This window comes from Acomys russatus, chromosome 11, assembly GCF_903995435.1.
Source record: "Acomys russatus chromosome 11, mAcoRus1.1, whole genome shotgun sequence".
Taxonomy (NCBI): domain Eukaryota; kingdom Metazoa; phylum Chordata; class Mammalia; order Rodentia; family Muridae; genus Acomys; species Acomys russatus.
In genome coordinates, this window is record NC_067147.1 from 60,417,743 (window position 1) to 60,433,020 (window position 15,278).

General features: G+C 49.4%; 1 protein-coding gene across 5 annotated transcripts in view; it reads right to left on the bottom strand.

Annotated features, from left to right (window-relative positions):
• LOC127195885 (H-2 class I histocompatibility antigen, D-B alpha chain-like) overlaps positions 1-15,278 on the bottom strand; it is a 32,751-nt gene that overhangs the window by 5,126 nt on the left and 12,347 nt on the right. The window contains exons 1-7 of one of the 5 annotated variants that reach the window (XM_051153516.1): positions 10,898-10,970; positions 10,425-10,694; positions 9,949-10,221; positions 7,652-7,927; positions 7,411-7,524; positions 6,957-6,986; positions 6,718-6,843 (exon numbers count right to left, since the gene is read on the bottom strand). The exons of 2 other annotated variants lie outside the window; for them this stretch is intronic. In XM_051153516.1, coding sequence (XP_051009473.1) covers positions 6,827-6,843; positions 6,957-6,986; positions 7,411-7,524; positions 7,652-7,927; positions 9,949-10,221; positions 10,425-10,694; positions 10,898-10,961 — 1,044 coding nt within the window. In that variant the 5' untranslated portion in view covers positions 10,962-10,970 and the 3' untranslated portion in view covers positions 6,718-6,826. Of the gene's footprint in view, positions 1-6,717; positions 6,844-6,956; positions 6,987-7,410; positions 7,525-7,585; positions 7,928-9,948; positions 10,222-10,424; positions 10,695-10,897; positions 10,971-15,278 lie in introns of those variants that run through there. 2 more of the 5 variants (XM_051153512.1, XM_051153513.1) reach the window with 2 other exon arrangements.

Sequence of the window (15,278 nt, forward strand, 5' to 3'; positions counted from 1 at the left end):
TCTCTTCAGAAGTCGGACCCTAAAGTCTTCTAGAAGAAAAGCCGCTTCCAGGATTACAGAGAGAACAGCAAGCAGTTGGGGATGCAGGTGAGAGATGGTTCTCCTTAAAGCAGAGGCGCTGGCCTGCAAGCCCCACACAGACCCACAGCGACCAGGCTGTGTTCACCCAAGCAGATGTACAGAGTCGTGTTAAAAATGACAGGGGACAGGGGTGCCGTCTGGAGAGATGGCTCAGAGGTTAATAGCACTGGCTGCTCTTCCTGAGGTCCATGTATATATAATATATAGTGAGGTCTGGTGCCCTCGTCTGGCGCGCAGTTCTACATGCAGACACAACATTATTCTGAATGAATGAATGAATGAATGAATGAATGAATGAATCTTTTCTTTTTAAGGGCCCAGATTGGTGGCACCTTTTATCCCAGCACTCGAGAGGCAGAGGCAGGCAGATCTCTGTTAGTTTGAGGCCACCCTGGTCTACAAAGTGAGTCCAGGACAGGCAAGTCTACACAGAGGAACCCTGTCTTTAAAAAAAGAAAAGAAAAAGAAAGAAACAAGACAGAGACCAGGTGCTTGGACATTCACCCTAGGTTCCTCTGTGGCAGTCTTGGTGTCCTTCGGGGCAGAGGTCCCAGGGCAGCATCAGTCTTTGCTCCAGGCTCAGAAGGCCCAGCGGACTTTCCTGTGGAGGAGGAACTTGGGAGACAGGCCTACTTTGTCTAAGCTAAGAGAGACACTCAACTCCTCATGTCCAGTGTGTCCACAGCTTGGACAGTGGCTGGCAAGGTCTAGTTGGAGTTCTGTGCCCCATCATGTCTGTGGAGGCCTTGGGGTCACTTCTAGAAGCTGAGGGGGTCTTTGTCTTCATAGTAAGCTTTTTCCATTAAATATTTTTGTTTGTTTGTTTTTTGAAGCAGGGTCTCTCTGTGTAGCCCTGGCTGTCCTGGACTCCCTCTATAGACCAGGCTGGCCTTGAGCTCCTAGAAATCAACCTGCTTCTGCCTCCTGAGTGCTGGGATTACAGGCATAGGCCACTACACATGGCTTCCATTAAACAATTTTAATGCCATATTCATCAGATCTCTTGAAGGTTGTTATCTAAACTAAACAACCTCTGCTCGTTTCTAGCTACTTGTTTTAGGCTTAACATTGAAAACGCACACAGGAGGCTAAGCAAAGCTTGTTATGTAACTCATTACATGAGGACTTGGCCTGACTGCAGCATAGTTCTGAGCACATTGAAGACTCTGACCATGTATAAGGTGACTATTACCTTCCCCGGCTTAGTTGTCTTCAACAGTTTACAGTGAGTTAGGAGCTTTAATAAGATTAGAATCTTGTAGTGTTGTAACCTGTGTAGCCTGCTCTGAAGGCGAGATAAACATGTTTTTTGTTTAGATCACAAGTGGCGGGTGAGAAAAAGACCTGTGAGAGAGCAGGTGATGTTCATCCCCTTAGAAGTCGAACCACCGTGTGGGGGAGGTTGGTTGTTAAGCAGCTGAAAAACATCCTTCAACAAATTCTGAGAGGGGGTATAAATGTGAGCCAAAAAAAAGAGGCAGGGCCTTTGGGGACCTGGGATAGTTCTGGCTGTTCATTGCTCCACTTCGAGACGCTCCTAGAGAGAACCGCTCCAGGGAAGGCTTCAGGGCTCCGGGCTCTGGCTGTGGTTCCCTTCTGGTTACTCCAGGTTCCAGCAGAAGAAATCCTGCTGATTATGCCAGGAGAATTATTCTTATGGTTTCATTATTGTATTCTTTAATCTTCTTTTCATATTGTTGACGTTAGTCAGGTTATAAGTGAGGTCCTCTTGGTTAATAAGTTCAAAATAAAACATATGTATTAGAAAATTGAGCCTACATATGCCCAAATCTCACAAGAAGAGAGTGGAAAGGGAAGCTACTTAAGAGGCAATTTTACCAGGAAAGTAATAGAGAGGTGGGTTGGAGAGACAGAGACAGAGAGAGCGAGACAGAGAGATAGACACAGAGACAGAGACAGAGAGAGAGACAGAGAGACAGAGAGAGAAATGGAGGAGCAGCAGCTTCACCACGGCCTCTTCCGCCACTCACTACCATCCGGGCTCAGACCCAGCACTAGGAGCCCATTCACCACAGCATCTACTTCATCTGCGAGCTGCTGCATCGGGCAGAGGAGCCAGAGCCGCAGAACCAGACCCAGACCCAGGAGCAGGCAGCTGCCCTTGAGGAGGAAAACCTGAAGCATGGCCCCCTCGGAGCAGCTGCCACGTTACCTGTATGTGTGTGTGTGTGTGTTTTTAAATTTTTTTTATTTATTGTATATGAGTACTTTATCCATAGAAAAGGGCACCAGATCTCATTACAGATGGTCATGAGCCACCATGTGGTGGCTGGGAATTGAACTCAGGACCTCTGGAAGAGCAGGCGGCGCTCTTAACCACTGAGCCATCTCTCCAGCCCCTGTGTGTGTGTTTTTAATTACTTATTTATATGAATGTTGCCTGCATGTACACCTGAATGCTAGTAGAGGTCATGAGATCGCATTATAGCTGGCTGTGAGCCACCATGTGGTGGCTGGGATTTGAACTCAGGACCTCTGGAATAGCAGCCATGGCTCTTAACCACTGAGCCATCTCTCCAGCTCCCTTGAAGTTGTCATTGCTTTTTAAACAGGGTCTTTAACTTGTCCCATCTTGTTGAGTTGCTAGGGGCTGGCTGGGCCGTGAGGTCTAGGGATCTGGCTGTAAAAGGAACTTTTATTCACCCGAGTAACCTAGGCCTAGTCCTGGAAACGGCTAACCTAGGCCTCGAATGTTCTCAGCCTCTGAGACTTACTCCTGAGTGAGTGCCCCCTTTCTTGTTCCTACTGAGCTCTGGCCTGGCTGGTTCAACTCGGCTGTTCTGCCTCAAACTCCTCTCCCAGCTGACTCATTCTTTTCTCTTGGCCTCCAACTACCTCCAGCAGTCAGTTCTGATCCTCTGGCTCCTTCTCACTCTCCTGCTCATCCTGTCTTCACCTTTGTCTCACTTGCTCTTTCCCTGCAACCTGTCTCTGTACAACTGTCCTGGTAAAGCTGCCTTCTCTCTCCTCATTCTCTGTGCTGCTCCACTAAGCAGCTTCCCTTTGCTCTCTCTTGAGAGTTGGGCGTGTCCTATTCTATCAAATCTTTCTCTGATTTGTCACTTTGTCTGCCACTCAATTAGACATCATTTTCAAACATGGGTGCTTCCTTCAGACTAAGTTTATCTTCACTGTTTGGGATTAAAGGCATGTATCATATTCCTGGACCTCAGCTTTTCTTTACCTGAAACTTGCTCTACACCAGGCTGGCCTTGAACTCAGAACTGCTTGCCTCAGTCTCCTGGATTAAAGGTCTGTTTGTGTTCCAGGGGCATCACACAGACATAGAAGGTCTTTGGATGTGATCTCTTGCCAGAGCAGCCATGTTCTGAGTTAAAATTTCTCCACAATCCACCTATCTCCACCTCTAATGGACTGAGATAACTTTAACACCCGCCCCCACTCCCGACCAGTTTCTCTGTGTAAATTTCTGTAGACCAGACTGGCCTCCAGCTCGCACAGATCCATCTGCCTCTGCCTCTGGAATGCTGGGATTAAAGGCTTGTGCCAACATGCCTGGCCACACCTGGCTATTTATTTATCCATGAGTTCTGGGGACCAAATTCAGGTCTTTCTGATTACAAGCGCTTTTCTGACTGAGCTGTCTCCCCAGTCATTTTTCTGCATGTTTGTTCTTTGCACCTTAATTTACAATAAAGGGCCAGGAAAATATCCTGAGAGGCCAAGCAAGTGCATCACTTAAGAATACCATTTTATTCATTGCAGGTGTGTGGATACTGATGTGCTGGGGGTGCCAACTGATTGTGGGAACACTGGCTCAGGTTCCTTCATACATAGGATGTGCCTTTCCCCCTTTATACCTTACTTCTAAATTTTTAAAAATGTATTTAATATACAACCACATAAATTTCCCTCTTCGCTTTCCTCTCTCCAAGCCCCCTCACATCCTTCTCCTGTGTCCCCTGAATCCCTGCTAAGTAGATGGCTTCTTTTTCATTATTATAAAGTTGTTTATTATTACGATTATTTCTGTTACACACACATATTAAACACATAGATATACAGATACACCCTATGGAGTCCAGGGCTCCCCATTCTGCACTGGAGAACCACTGGAGGGCTCCTCCCTGGGGAGAGACTCACTTCCCTTTCCAACAGTTCTTGTTTCCTGGAGTCCTTTTCTAGGCCTGGAACTCTCAGGTCTCCTCCTCCCACACTAGTCTGTCTGTTGCTTTTGTTGTTGCTCAGGTCTTGTTTAGGCAGCCATATTGTTGACGTGTCTTGGTGTAGTTTCTCTGCTCCTCTGTCTCTTCAGATCAACTGAGGCTACAGAGGGAAACCCTAGCTCAAAAACCAGGCTCCTTCCAAAGAGAAAGGCTTACCTAATTTTCAGTATGTCCATATACAGTATCTGATAGTACCATGTGAGGCAGACAAAAGCAAAATCATTTCCTTTGCTGAGAATCCAATATTCTGAATTCTGAGTGACAGTAACATGTGACCCTTCTCCTCTTCTCCAGAGTGCAATGACACTCTTTACCACCATCTCTTCTTGTCCTCCTCCTCCTCCCACCCTGTAGCCTCAGCTGTCCTGGAACTCACTATGTAGACCAGGCTGGCCTCAGAGATCTGCTGCCTCTGCCTCCCCAGTGCTTGCATTAAAGTGTTCTGTAACACCTGGCTTTTAAAAACCAGTTTTCAAAGTGAATAGATTTAAGATTGTATAAATACTAAGAGAAGGTGTCCTTCTATGCTTGATTTAATTTAAATAGACTGATCTTGTTATCTCTCCTTTTAGTGTTGAAAGGGCAAACATCTCAAACTATTGAGTCTCCCAGAGGCACTTGAGAAAGCTCTCCTATGCCAGGAACTTGTTTCCATGATTGGTGTAGGAAACCCACATTTGCACACTCTACCCTCCATCTTCTGGAGAGTTAGGGCTTTTGCGGGGGGTAAGATCTTGCTGTGGTCAAGGTTAGTCTCAAAGTCCCAAGCTGAAGTGATAGAGCCATCTCAGCCTCTTGAGCAGCTGGGACTGCAGTGCAGATCTCGGTGGCAGCTGAAGCAAAAGTGCATTGCTTGCATCTGAGGTACTCTTTGAAAACCACCATGGCTGGAGTGTGTTTGCCTCAGTCCTTGGAATGTGCATGCAACTGCATCTGGTTCCCACAGGATCCAGAGCACAGGAACCAACCACAAAGACGTATGAAGGAACTACATGCATGCGTATGTGTGCGAGCAAGTTACGTGCTCCACGTGTGTGCAGGGGCCCAAAGAGGTCAGACGATGTCAGATGCTCAGAACTGAAGTTATGGGCAATTGTGAGCTGCCATGTGGATGCTGGGAACTGGCCCCTGGCCCCTGCTAAAGCAGCCAGTGCTCCTAAGCGGGAAGCCATCTCTCCAGCCCTCCAGATACTGCTTTCCCTGCTGGGACTGGATCCTAATGGTTTCCTACATAAGCAGAGTCTCTGGATTGACCCATGTACCTGCTCCTGTGCTGGGGCTGCAGCTCAGTTGGTGAGCATGCTCACTTAGCCAGCAAGCACATGGTCCTGGGCTCAAGCCCCAGCCCCACATGAAAACCAAATGTTTTGGTAAATGCCTTTCATCCCAGAACTGGTGGCAGGAGGATCAGAAGTTCAAAGTCGCCAGGCATGGTGGCACACGCCTTTAATCCCAGCACTTGGGAGGCAGAGGCAGGCGGATCGCTGTGAGTTTGAGGCCAGCCTGGTCTAAAAAGCGAGTCCAAGACACCCAAGGCTACACAGAGAAACCCTGTCTCGAAAAACCAAAATTAATTAATTAATTAATTAAAGAAGTTCAAAGTCATCAGCACCTATATATGAAGTTTACGTTAGCTTTGGCTAGAGACCCTTACAAATTTGGATGTTATCCTCTTTGAGGCATGTTCCATTATACATGGTCACAGCATTCTCTCTCTCTCTCTCTCTCTCTCTCTCTCTCTCTCTCTCTCTCTCTCTCTCTCACACACACACACACACACAAATACTTACAAATTACATTTAATGTGCAAGAGCCAAGGACCATCAAAAATAAGACTTACTGGAGAGGCCAAAGTATATGAGCTGAAGATGCAGACTGCAGACACACAGAAAGTGCTGATGACTGTTCCTTGACTCAGCCAGGCACAACTCTAGAACTGCCAAATAACTGAGGGACACTGTTACCTGCACACTACTTAGTATTCCCCTCTTTCCCCAACAAGGTGTCTCCATGTAACAGAGCCTTCCCTGGCTGTCCTGGAATCTCTTTATAGACCAGGCAGACAGGCCTCTAACTCAGAGATCTGCCTCTGCCTCCCCAGCGCTGGGATCAGAAGCATGTGCTACCACAAGCTTAGTAACTCCGCTGGTTTGTGGAGTTAGTGCAAAGGCTGAGTGCAGGACAAAGACAAACAAGGATACAATAGATTGCCACAGTCATGGTCCACAGGAAACTGACAAACCAAGTGTTCACACCCTGATACATCCTCTTCCACATGGAATCTGGCCTTGGAGGTGTGCCTCGCTTCTGTCATGGGTCATTAAGTTACTGAGTCTTCTGTCACTCAGTCCCACGAGGCAGCTGTCCCAAGGCAAGGACAAGAGTCATGTGTCAACATGAAAACACCTCACAGGCCACCATTCGCTCACAGGTCTAAATCACAGAGGCCCTGGGACCCAGTCCTCTCTCCTTCACCTCATCCCCAATCCCAGGCCCCCAGGTGTCACCTTTCCAAACTGCAGAGACAAGTCACAGCTCTAGGCATTGTCCCTGCCTGCAGCAGAAGAAATAAAACACTCAGGAGACTGACAGGTGGGCTGGAGGAAGGACCTTCACCTCAGCTTCCCCCCAAGGGCCTCAGGGACAACTCTTCCCTCACACACTGACCTGCAGCAACGGCATAGCCTCCTTTTCCACCTGTGAGAAGAAAAGCTGTGAGAGACACCCAGGAAGTTTCCAGAACTATGGCTACAGACCAGGAAGGGTCAGGAGTCATGAGGAAGGAGGAATGTAGGGAATGAACCAGTGCCAGCCTGGGGTTCAGTAGGACTAAGCAGGAACCGTCCCCTCTGACCTCTGACCTCTGAGACTCATGCCCAGTGCACATGAAGCCTCAGGCTGCTGAAGCTGTCCTCCATCTTCCATGTGATTTCCAGTAGGGTGAGGGTCAGCACACAGACCCAGAGATGGGCGTGGTTGTGCATTTGGGGTGTGTGTGTGAGTGTGTGTGTGTGTGTGTGTGTGTGCGTGCACACCTCTGTGTCTGTGTTGCTTCCCATTCATGGTGCACCCTTCTAAAAAGAGCAAAAAGAGAAGAACCCAGACCCAGACCCTCCCCTACCTGTGTTCTTCCTCTTCATCCACCACACAACAGCGATCAGAAAAGCCAAGATGACCACAGCTGCGATGACAGCACCAACAATGGTCATGATGGAGACGGTGGACTGAGGGGGCTCTGGGAAGGGAAAGGAAAGCAAGGGAAGGTGAGGGTCACGACCCCAGCTCTCAGCCCTGACCTGCTCAGGGGCTGCAGAAGGCTCCAGCTTTCCCTGAGCCCAGCTCTGCACCCACACCCTCCTTACCCCATCTCAGGGTGAGGGGCTCAGGCAGTCCCTCATGCACCACATGGCATGTGTAATCCTGCTCCTTCCCAGAAGGCACCACCACAGCTGCCCATTTCTGGAAGGTTCCATCCCCTCCAGGCCTGGTGTCCACAAGCTCCATGTCCTGGGTCAGATCCTCCCCATTCAGCTGCCAGGTCAGGGAGATGTCAGCAGGGTAGAAGCCCAGGGCCCAGCACCTCAGGGTGATGCCACCTTCAGGTCTGGGGTGATGGGACACATGTGCCTTTGGGGGCTCTGTTGGGAGATTTAAGAAATCCACAATTAACAAGATAAACTGAAGTCTGTAAAGACAAAATTAAATGAATGACAACACTGAACTATGTTTCTGTTTGAACCCTTGGACTGTCACCACACTAGTGACCTGCAGGAAGAGCTGGTCCCCTCAGCACAGAACTGCACATTTTCCTGGGGGGGGGGAACTCAGAAGGTAAGAGGGGATCTAAGGCAGGTCAACATTTTTCTTTGTTTTTCTTTTTCTTTTTATGAGGTGTTCTATAGCTTAAGACACATAGTAGAAGAATGGAAGGAACAGAAAATCATTAATTTAATGTATTTGAATTCATATCAAAATAAGAAGTTAGTGGCAGGGGCTACATGAAGGGTGCCCCCAAATGCTGCTGCCACCATTGGGACACAAACGTGTGTCCATCTTGCTGACCAGCATTCACTGTCCATCCAAGTGAATCCTCATCTCCAGAGTGTGCAGCAGAAACGTGGTTAACTTCTCACACTCAGCCAGAGAAAATGACTCCCAGCCCCCGCCCCTGGGGGGACAGATACAAGGCAAGTCACAAGGATCCCTGAAGTGTGCTGTGGACCCAGTGCAGCACCCACTGGGAACACAGCAGGCTCACAGGGGGGAGTGGATCTTCCCTCTCACTCCAGTCCTCCATTGCAGAAGCCCCTGTCTCTGAGAAAGGTCAATTCCTGACTCACTAGGGGGAGCACTGCAGCTTGTTGGGGCAGAGGAGGAGCAGGAGGGTCTGGCTGGTTAATTCTGGCAGGAAATAGTCCAAGCTCACAGGAACCTTTCTCCTTTAAGGAAACACTGACTTGTCTAATTATCCAGGTTAGCAGTGTCCCCTGGCATCTGTGGACACTGATACAAATGATAATACAAGGGGATGAAGAAACATTAACACCCCAGTGGGGAAGAAAATCTAAAAGCAAAATAATGCCTTCAAGCCTGAGGGTGGTGGTGCAGGCTTTTAATCCCAGCACTCCAGAGGCAGAGCCAGGTGGATCTCTCTGTGAGTTCATGGCCTGCTTGGTCTACTAAGCAAGTCCAGGACAGCCAAGTCTACGCAGAGAAACCATGTCTGGAAAAACCAAACCAAACCAAACAAAACAAAAAAAAAGAAAAGAAATTCTACTATTTAATATTTGTCAAGGGCACCCCATAAGTGCTCATGTGACCATTCTAGGATTAGACAGAATTGAGGTGTGGAAGGCATGGAAACCCCACACACAGGGATATGGGAGAATGTATTCTTTGGAAAGTTCTAGAAACAGGGGGAACCTAGCTAGACTGTGGTGGCACAAGTTTTGGTCCCAGCACTTGGCAGGCAGGCAGATCTCTGTGAGTTGGAGGCAGCCTGGTCTATGGAATTCAGGGCTACACAGAGAAACCCTGTCTTGAAAAAAAAAAGGAACAACAACAACAAACAAAACACCCCAAAAAACCCAGCCCCCCCAAAACACCAACGCCCCCAAAAACCCAACAACCATAACAAACAAACAAAGAAAAAACAAAACAACCAACCTGGACGCTATAGGCACACCTGTAATCACAGAGAAACCCTGTCTCAAAAAAACAAAACAAAACAAAAACAAAAAAAGAAAAACCAGAGAGAGAAGAAAGGAGCCAGGCCACAAGCCTGTAATCCTAGCACTCTGGGAGGCAGAGGCAGGCGGATCTCTGTGCGTCCAGGACAGCCAAGGGTACACAGAAAGATCCTGTCTCGAAAGAAGAAGAGGAGGAGGAGGAGGAGGAGGAGGAGGAGGAGGAGGAGGAGGAGGAGGAGGAGGTGGAGGAGGACGAGGACGAGGATGAGGAGGAGGAGGGGGGAGAAAAAGAGAAAGAACGATAGAAAAAAAGAAAGAAAGAAAAGAAAGGACACTGGTGGAGCCTGCCATGTTGGATCAGGAGACCCCGGCACTGTTTCCCTAGAGACAGGGGCACCATCCCAGCTGAGGTTCTTCTTCCTCAGGGCTGAGCTGAGGGCGGAGGGAGGAGGCGCCCGCGGCCCCTGCACCTGTGCGCAGCAGCCTCTCCTTCCCGATCTCCAGGAATCTGCGGAGCCACTCCACGCACTCGACCGTGTAAATCTTCTGTCTCTCTGCCTCACCAGCCTGCTCCCACTCGCGCTGTGTGATCTGCGCCGCCGCGTCCGCCGCCGTCCAGGATTTCAGGTCTTCGTTCAGGGCGATGTAATCGCGGCCATCGTAGGCGAACTGATAGTACCCGCGGAGGAGGCGCCAGTCCGACGCCACGTGACAGCCACACAACACCTGGACGGTGTGAGAGCCTGCGGGACCCTGGGGTCAGCCCCGCCCACCTGTCCCCACGAGATCATGCACGGCCCGCGGCCCCGCCCACCCGCGGACTCATCAAAACCGAAAGGGAAACAATCCCGGTTCGCGGTTCTCTTCCTGAACCTTGGACTTGGTACCCGGGCGTCTCCGGTGTCGGGACGTGGAGGGGACGTGAGCTCTGACCGCGGTCACTCACCGCCCTCGCTCTGGTTGTAGTAGCCAAGCAGGGTCCTCAGGCGCCGTCGTAAATTCTGTCCCCCGATCTTGGCGATCAGTGTCTCCCGCTCCCAATACTCCGGCCCCATCCGCTGCATCCACGACTCCCGCGGCTCCATTCTCGGAGTCTCCGCGTCGCTGTCGTAGCGCACGAACTGCGTGTCGTCCACGTAGCCGACATTGATGTACCAGGGCTCCCCGACGCCGGGCCGGGACACGGCGATGTAGAAATACAGCAGCGAGTGTGAGCCTGGGGGCGGCGCGCGGTGAGACCCCGACCCTCCTCCCGGGACCCCGGGCAGGTGCGCAGGCCCGGAGGGGAGCAGGGCGCGGGGCTCGGGACGCGGGTGGAGCAGGGGGCGGAGGGTCTGGTGGGCGACGCAGGGACGCGGCTTCCCCAGTGTCCCCCTCCATTCTCCGCAGAGTCCGTTTCCCTCCCGACCCCGCACTCACCCGCGTGAGTCAGGGTCGTGGCCAGGGCGGCCGCCAGCAGCAGGAGCAGCGTGCGCAGCGCCATCGCCCCATCTGGGATCGGGCGAGTCTGAGTCCCGCGGTCTGCCGGTATGCGTGGACTTTATAACCGGTGCCCGGGGTAACGCTGATTGGTTCCCCAGGATCGCACCACCCCATAGGCTTGAGAACCGCGGACTTGTCATCAGTGTCCGGGCAGAGGGAGCTGACACAGGTTAGGAGCAGAAGTGAAACTGGGGAGATGGGGAATCCCCAGCCCTGGGCTTCCCCACCCCTGACCTGGACTGGAGACTAAAACTTTGCACTAAACACAATTGGAACCGAATGATAAGAATGCGGCCTTATAATACTTCAGGGCTGATGGAAAGGCCAGATCGCCAGGCAGTGGTGGCACAGGCCTTTAATCCCAGCACTCGGGAGGCAGAGGCAGGTGGATCGCTGTGAGTTCAAGGCCAGCCTGGTCTACAAAGCGAGTCCAGGACAGCCAAGGTTACACAGAGAAATTCTGTCTCGAAAAAACAAAAACACCACCCAAAAAAAAAACCCTACAAAAAAACAGAGTCCTCAGAACTGCACAGGAAGACTGAGGAGAACTGAGCTCCCCAGTCATCCTCTGCAGGGTAGCAAGGCAGCCAAGCTCAGCATCTGGAGACACCAACCACTGATTACTTCCCACAGTGTGTGACACCAAGACTCTCTGGGTGATCCTGGCTCAGGAAGTCTCCCAGGCCACGGTTCAGCTTTCTTGCTGTGTTTTCTCAAGGCTTCACTAGAGCTGGGTCACATGAGGTCACGTGGCTTCTTCAAGTGGCAGCTGAATGAAAGGGGCTCAAGTTCCTGCTGGCTGTCCCCAGGGTTCCTCTGTCCCCATGTACCTGGGTCTCTCTTCAGACTGCTCTTGACACAGCTTTTGGCTGAGAGGTAGGGGCGGGGGCGAGGGGGAGACAGAGAGAGGGGGGAATTTGTGAATATAAACAGTATATTCAACATCCAATCCCAGATCACAGTCCGTCCCCTCTGCTTCCTCCGTGGGGGAAGGGAGTGAGCAAGTCCTCAACACCCAGAGGATGGAATTCCTCTCACACCTGGCAAGGGCAGAGTTCAAAGTCCCTTTTGAGACTGAGAACAATCTCTTAATTGTAGCCCCTGTAAAATCAAAACAACAACCAAAAAAACAGGTTACATACTTACAACACACAATGGCCCAGGATGGACATTACTGTACTAGAAGTTTCGTTTCTTTAAAATCCAGTTATGCTTTTCTTTATCAGCCGATAATGCTCCCACCAACATGGTGAACTTTCCTAAGACCCGACGGACATTCTGGAAGAAATGTGCCAAGCACCAGCCCCACAAAGTGACACAGTACAAGAGGGGCAAGGACTCTGTATGACCAGGGAAAATGGGGATGTGACAGGAAACAGGTGGCTGTGGTGGCCAGACTAAGCCCATTTTCCTCCAAAGGCTGAGAGTACAAAGCAGATTGTGGTGAGAGTGGGATGTGCTGAGCCCAACTGCAGATCTGAGAGAATGCTGCCTGTGAAGAGATGCAAGCCTTATGACCTTATGAAGAGAAAGGGCCAGGTGATCAGGTTCTAAGCCGATGTTGTTATGAAGACAATACATCATGAGCTGTGACTCATCTCATTTGATTGCACGCAGTTGAATAAACTAAAGCTTCCAAAAAAAAAAAAATCCATTTACAATTTTGTTTCAATCTCAAGCGTGGGACTCGGGGCTGCCTTAGTTTGCCCACAGCTGACAGTTGTCTCTCCTCGCTCAGAGAGGGGTGTGGTCTTTGCCAGCTGGAGAGAGATTTGTTGTGCCTACTTCATGTTACCCCTGAAATACCACCAGGTAAAACCGATGCAAACACAGAGGATCTTTATTCGCAGCTCCAGCTGGGCCCCCAACATCACCAAAGCAGTGGTATCAGGAGGAGAGCTCTGAGCTCTGGGTTAGGGTAACTTATAGGTCCCTTTCCCTCCCAGCATGCCCAAGGCAGGGGTATTCCAGCCTGGCCAGTGCCTATTGGTTAAGACACAAAAGAGGATATTGTGTTTTTAAATGATTGGTTTTGAGAGAGTGCTAAAACCACAAACCTTTCTGGGTTGTCTTTATTCTCCCTTGCAGGGGGCAGCATCTGGCCTAGAGTTTTCGTTGGAATGTCCTGTCCTGTGCCTATTGGATGCTGCTAGGAGATTGGCCCATCCTGACATCAAAATACTTAACATCTGGGAACTTTACTTTCCTGCTGTGCCCTGATTGGCTCAGGCCTAGGGCGGCTCTTTTCCTGGAACACTTTGTAGTTTTTACAGTAACTAGGGTGACCTTGAGGACAGGCCTAAGATGAAGTCTAGCAACAAGGTGGAGTCTCAGCGGCTGGGGTCCCACAGTTTAACTCTGAGGACTCTGTGAGGGTATAACTATCAGAGCCCAGAGAGAGGAAGGATCGCTTTGAGGGACACTTGGAGTTCAACTTCAAGGAGACAGACAGAGCGAGAAGAAGGCTGCTGGTTCTGCTAGATATCCTGACAACTGAGGTGGGTATCTTCCCAAAGAGCCCGACAACCCTAATCGGCTGGAAGCAGCTAAAGAGAAGCACGTCACATCCCACTTCCCTTCCAGCCTTCTGGCTCTCCTAACTAGGGTTGGGGCGTTGGAAGGGAGGTAGAGACTTTAAGGAACTCCGATTAAAGTAGGTTAAAAAAAAATAGCACCAACACATCACTGCCATTCCAAAAGGAATCAGGTTCTGATTGACAGGATGGCCCTCCCTCAGTTTCTGTTACTTAAGTTTGTACTTACCTAGCAACAGCTTCCTCATTTCTAAATCAGCAGATCTTGCAGAGGAAGGGGACCAACAACTGTATCCACCACAGGTGACTATCCATCTGTCCCTAAGCTGCTACTGTGGCGTCCTGCACACCCTGGGATGCAGAGGCAGCCGCAAGCATAAAGATTGGGGGAGGTAATGGCCATGTGGGAAAGCTACAGAATTCTTTGGAAAAACGGGAACCTGACACCAGCTATAAGGAAACTCCGGAAATGGTCACCAGGAAGACAGAATCATTGAATTTTGGTATCCCAGATGGCAGCCCAGGGTTCCCAGTAGATTGGCGGTTACAGGAGCATGCCTTTTACTTATCAGTCTTCAGAAGCAGATGGCTTAGGTACCTGGCCAAATCTGTGTGGACAGGTCGGTTCCAGGCACCAGAGCAGCTGCGGTCCTGCCTGTAAGAGAAGTCTGTGCCCACAACCTGCAGTGCTGGCATCTGTGTGCATTAAAGATCACTTTCAGGGTACCAACACACTGCTTATCTTAAGAAGCCATCCAGGCCACAGGATTCTCCCACAATGCCTGTACAGTTGGTATGTCAAGTGGAGTATACCAGACCAGTCCCTCCCCAGCTGGTATTTCTGGCTGATTAATTTTATGCCAGAAAAGTACTCCGAGGTCTCATATGCTTTCATCAACATGCATAATTATACAATAATTCAATAGACTTTCATGTGCCTTGTGGAACAATACTCTGAGGTCTCCATGATTACTTCACATGAATTAGACAGTTTAGTTAGGGCTTCACAGCCTCTGTAATTTTGTTTTCAGCTGGTGGTGATACATTTTGTATAATTTGAAATGAGATTTTTTGGTGCAACATTAAGAATGTGGGTGATTTGAACTTTTAAGAATGTCATATTTGGGCTGGAGAGATGGCTCAGAGGTTCAGGACGCTGGCTGCTCTTCCAGAGGTCCTGAGTTCAATTCCCAGCAACCACATGGTGACTCACAGCCATCTAGAATGATATCGGGTGCCCTCTTCTGTGTTGCGGGCAGAATACTGCACACATAATAAATAAATAAATCTTAAAAAAAGAATGTAACATTAAGTGCAATAATTATATTTCTGTTTTTTAAAAAGAGATCTGAGTTCCCAGTACCAGCAACACACTAGATATGATGCTTTTTAAAATTAACGTCTGCCATTAAAAAAAAAAAAAGACCTTTTTTCTTCTGTCCTTCTTCCTTTTTTGCTTTTATTCAAGCCTGTCTTTATTTGTAAAATAAGATGTATAACTAATGCTAACTTGATTTTAAAAATCATAGTTCATTCAGTGACAATGTATCTTTTAAAATAGTGTTTTTCATTTATTTATTTGTTTATTTATTTAATTAGTCATAGAAACCAAAGAAATGCATGAACAGGTAAAACCAGAACGGTCACTCTATTCTCTTGTCTTTGAAAGGGTGCAGAACTGGCTGTGCTGCTGGGTGGCTCACAGAGGCAGCAGTGCTGGGAATGCTGGAAAAGGGAGAACAAAAGCGTTGAGACCTGGCAACTGATTGTAGGCTCAAATAAAA